Consider the following 4,896-nt stretch of genomic DNA (forward strand, 5'->3'; position numbering starts at 1 on the left):
TGGGGCGCAGGCCTCCGGGCCTCGGCTCAAGACGTCCCGCAGCGGTGGCAGGGGCGGGACAGGGGCAGCTCGGAGACAGACTTGGGCAAACTGGAGCTGCCGCCCCTCAGCATCCCCCTTGCGGCAGACAGGGCGGGTGAAGAAGGGGCCATCCCCTTCTCCTCCTCTCGGGGTCTGGCCTCCAAGAGGTCGCCTCCTCCTGGGTTCAGGTCAGGGTCTCCGGGGCCCAACCACTCCCTGGCGGGGGAGCCGGGCCAGGGCTCGCAGGGAGCGGCCCCCAGGCCCCAGGGCGCCCACTGCGGGCGGGACACGGGCAGTGCAGCCTGTGCCCCTGGGCCCCGGTGACCGCTGCCTGGGAGGGGAAGATGCCTCCACCTCCGCCCTGCGCCGACCGCGAGGCGCCGGCGGGCCTTCGCCGGCTCAGGAGGTGTCCGCGGGGCGCACGAGGGCGCAGCGGTGGCGCCGCAGCGGTGCGCGGACCCCCCGCCCAGGCGCACCCGCATGCGCTCCATCCCGCCGCCGCTGGACCCCCTCTGCGGCCCCCACCAGCCTTCGCAGCTGTTCCCTTCCTCCTCTGGGAGGCAAACCTGCGCAAGAGGGCATCTGGAGTGGGGTCAGTGCCACCTTGGTTTTTATTCTAGAAGTGGCTCAGTTCTGCTTAAGAGGGTGAGCTCCCCAGGCGTATTCAAGGTTTTTGATGGCCTTTTGTCAGGAAACTTTTAATCACACAGAATTTAGCCTCTAATCGGCCAGACATTTAAACGGCACAGCGTAAAACCTTCCATTTTTAACATCCACTCTGGTGTTTGCTGGAAATTTGCCACCGAATTTCGGCTCGAGCTGAAGGTTACCAGGATTTATCATTGTTTCCCCAGGATGTTGAACCCTCCTGGGCTCCTCTTCTTTCATTTAAGATACTTAAAAAAAAAAATTCTTGTAAGCGCTTGGGCCATTTTGTTTAAGAAATTTGTTTTATCTCCCACGGTTTTGAAATCCAGAAATATTTCTGAAATGAGGAGGAGGGGGAATTGGAGACAGAAAGCAGCTGTGCACCAAGAAATAATAAGTATCATGCAAAAAGATCACAGCTAATAGATGTCCTTTACAAGTGTAAATATCTATGTTTAATTGCTTTAAAAATGTGGGGTGGAAAAACACAATTATATATTGCGATAACAAACCTGTACAGGTAGTTTCTGAACAATGCAAAACAAGTGCTGAAAATTTTTTCTTTATGATTGAAATACTTGTTCCAAAATTAAGACACCACCTACCCAAATATCATGTTGCCCCACCTGCAAATGCTTGAAGAGGAATAGTTACCGATTGAATGCCTTTAGATTCGGCCTTAATAAAAAGAAAATTGCATAGCTTTTATATTGTTGGACATCCGGAAATGCATCTTCCAATATCATTGTCAGCTTAGTGTTATTCTCGACATTTTAAATTGTCAATTTTTCAGAGATACATAATATATAATTCCTAATAAATATAAACACGTCATTTTATTAATCTGATTTTAATAACATGCATTTTTATAATTACTGTACAACTGAAATAGACATAGAATTAGAATGTGTGCATGTCTTTATTCAACAGTATATTCTTAGACACCTTGTTCAAACAAATGAATTTAAAAGAAAATAAAACAAGAAAAAAAAATCCAGTAGAAACAGAATCACAGTGCTTTACAGACAAAAGGAAAGGAAAAGAAATTCTCATACAAAAAGAGATTTATTCTTACATAGAAAATTCTCACAATAGTTGAAACACTCTTCAGAAACTAGTAAACACCTTAGATAGAGTTGTGCCAATTACTCAGCCCACAAGCATCTGCTTTGTCTTAATTAGACGGGGGAGGTGAATGACCACTGTTTATTTTCATTTTCCTCATTAATTATGAAAAACTGCATTTAATTCATCTTGCATGGTGAGAGATTGGCTGCGCAGATGTAAGTCGTAAGGGAAGTGGCTGTCGGTGGGCAACCTGAACATGGCACCCTGCCCAAGGGGACCCCTGGGTGGCACTGCACAGTAATGCATGCCGTAATTGTAATTTTTGCCATAGTCCAAGCTTTCTTCTTGCTTCAGGGAAAATATCCCATTATAGTTAATTGGGGGAGGACTTAAGGGACCTTCAAACTGAGGGCTGGCACACTCAGGGGAAGTGCTCTCATAGAAGGATTCGTATGCACTGCAATAATTGTAGGGTTTCATGGACTTGGAATTATCAAGAGTTCCATGCCCCGGGGGAGTGGCGAGCTCAGGGCTGTGGTAGGGCGGGTAGAAAGTAGAGTAGGGTGACCGTGTGTGGTGCGCAGCCTCCCCACCCTGACCCATCAGGAAGCTCCTGGCGTTGAGCTGCAAGCAGCCTGCCACCAAGTTTGTAGTTGGCTGGGAAAGACCTTTGCATAAGTTTTGGACAAACGTGAGCAGATCAGGTCTCTTGCCGATTCTCAGAATTTCAGAAAGTGCCCAGATGTAGTTTTTGGCCAGTCGTAAAGTTTCTATTTTGGACAGTTTTTGGGTTTTAGAATAACAGGGGACTACTTTTCTTAAATTGTCCAGTGCGTCGTTCAGGCCGTGCATCCTGTTCCTCTCGCGCGCGTTAGCTTCCTGTCTCCTGAACTTGACCCTCTCCAGTCGGAGCTTGGTCGTCTTTTTTTTTCTGAGACCCCTCCTTCTGGGCAACCCATTTTCATCTTCCTCTTCCCTGTCTTCTTCCTCTTCTTCTTTCTCGGTTTCTTCTCCAGGGGCCTTTTTGATGCTCTTTCCTCGAAGGACAATCTGTTTGGAAAAGCTTTCTGGTTTCTTAATTTGCTTCTGGTCCTCGCATTCTCTAGAAAACTTTCTGCACATCTGGGATTCTGGCATTACAACAGACTCATCAAACGGTAGTGTTAACATGGTTCTCTAATCTTAAATTACCTGAAAAAATGCCAGCACAACATTTAAAGTGTTTTCATTTTTAAAGTTTATACACTTAAAACATGTTTAATGACTTCATCATAACAATACAAAAACACATGAAAAAGACTGATTCCGGGACTAATTTTTTTTACATGAAATGTAATTTTTGAGTTTGTGCAGACGAGCAATTACAAAAAACATTGACACATGCAAATAGGATTAATTTATACAGGAAAATTATCAAAAGAAAATAAAACATGAAGCATTTATTGTAATACCACCACCACCTCCACTTCTCTTTGATTGTAAACTGATTTTTAATACACAAAAAGGACCGTGGAATTCAAACAAATGCAAAACATGATATAGCAATGCAGAATTTCATTAATTCCAATTCCCTTGAGTACAAAATGAGAAGAGACACCAGTTTTTAAAATAGAAAGTGCTACCTCTCCATTAGCTGATGAATTTAGGAGATTTTTTTTTAGAAAAAAAATAAGCCTTAACTTTATTTGTTGTATTATATAACTGTGCATTTAGATAAGTGACTGTTGAAATATACAAATTTAAAGAAAAGATTAATCAGAGCCAATTTTAAAGCTGATTTCCATCTGATCAGTAAAGACATATGGAAAAGAGCACTATTTCCTCAGCCTTCACAAAAAGACAAAAACAAGGAAGATTAGGCTAATTTGGAATAAACTTCATAAATAAATTAAAAAATGAAAATCACTGGCATTTTTTTTTTAATCAAAGAAAATGTTGAGACTGCTTTTACATTTAAAATTTTTCCGACTGTAATTGTCTGTTTACTGCTGTTCAAATCATCCTGGACAAAAACCAGCCTCGGAGTGTTTTTGTTCTGCGAGCCACAGAAGTCTCCCTCTAGCTAATATCTGACAGGAACGGTCCAAGGATTCTGACTGCAATTGTGCACGTGTGTTCAGAATCCCGAATGAAAGGGGAAAAGAATTTGTGTTTCAAATGCAGTTTTGGCTTTCGTTTGTTGAAGCAGCAAGTATTTTCATCTAAAGTCTTCAAACAAATAGGCATGTTAAAACAGAGACTTTTCAATATAACAATCTCCAGCCCCCTCAACACACACACACACACACACACACACACACACACAAACTCTTAGTAATGTCCACATACTTGCAGTGTTACATAATAGCAGTGAAAGTATGTGATAATTACATCATAAGAATGAAATATGATAAGAAGTTATAGATGGCAAAGAGCATATAAATACTATAAGACAGTGACACTGTATCTTTAAATACTTGCATGCAAAGCCAGCATCAATTGAAGTATATCTTTATTTATATTACCTTAGGTTTTAATTTCATTCAATAATCAGTTTTCATTTTGGATCTTCCAAATCTTTTCAGGCTGAGTGTCGCATCGTCTCCTGGAGTCTCTAGATCTGTGTATATCTGCACTATCTCATTGATCTCTAAAAAGTGACATTGATGCCAACTGCCAGAGCTGGTACCCATGCCATCTGCTAGTGACGTCACAGGGCAGAGAGAACCATGTGATCCTCTCTCTTGGGACCTTCATTCTGCACTGATCATCTGGCATCCCTGTAAGTGGGTACCAGCATTCATGCATCAACACAGAAGGTTAGACTGATAGGAAAAAAATCTGCACCAGCATTTCACATACAGTAGGTGCGTTTCTCCTCGAGCTGCTTCGGCTTCAGTGGCAATCTGTAGCAATAGCTGTGCTAGTGTTCAGTTTCGCCCTGCCAACGGTGCAACTATTAGGTAGTCGTTAATATTCCTTTCATTTACAAGGTGGGCTTTTGTGTGAGTGAGAGCTTTCTGCTGTTGTTGTTGTTGATGTTCTGTAAAGATCACCATCCCGTTTGTGCACCTGGGTACCCAGGGAAAGAAAGCCGTGAACAGGAGCTGAAATCAGGAAAATGGTCTTGAGATGCTTAAGCAAACCAAGATTTGTGTAAGCGAACAGGGATCAACAGAG

At 43.0% G+C, this 4,896-nt stretch overlaps 1 protein-coding gene across 2 annotated transcripts; it reads right to left on the bottom strand.

Annotated features, from left to right (window-relative positions):
• Positions 1-1,098: 1,098 nt before the first annotated feature.
• Positions 1,099-4,635, bottom strand: NEUROD6 (neuronal differentiation 6). Of its 2 annotated transcripts, none has more exons than XM_023639472.2 (2): positions 4,242-4,635; positions 1,099-2,928 (listed from the first exon to the last, which is right to left on the bottom strand). In XM_023639472.2, the coding sequence occupies exon 2, from the start codon at positions 2,905-2,907 to the stop codon at positions 1,894-1,896; it is 1,014 nt and encodes a 337-aa protein (XP_023495240.1). In that variant the 5' UTR covers positions 2,908-2,928; positions 4,242-4,635; the 3' UTR covers positions 1,099-1,893. The 2 variants fall into 2 exon arrangements, with proteins under 2 accessions (XP_023495240.1, XP_070120897.1); XM_070264796.1 differs by having other exon boundaries at positions 1,099-2,787; positions 4,242-4,396.
• Positions 4,636-4,896: the final 261 nt, after the last annotated feature.

Source organism: Equus caballus, chromosome 4 (assembly GCF_041296265.1).
Source record: "Equus caballus isolate H_3958 breed thoroughbred chromosome 4, TB-T2T, whole genome shotgun sequence".
NCBI lineage: Eukaryota > Metazoa > Chordata > Mammalia > Perissodactyla > Equidae > Equus > Equus caballus.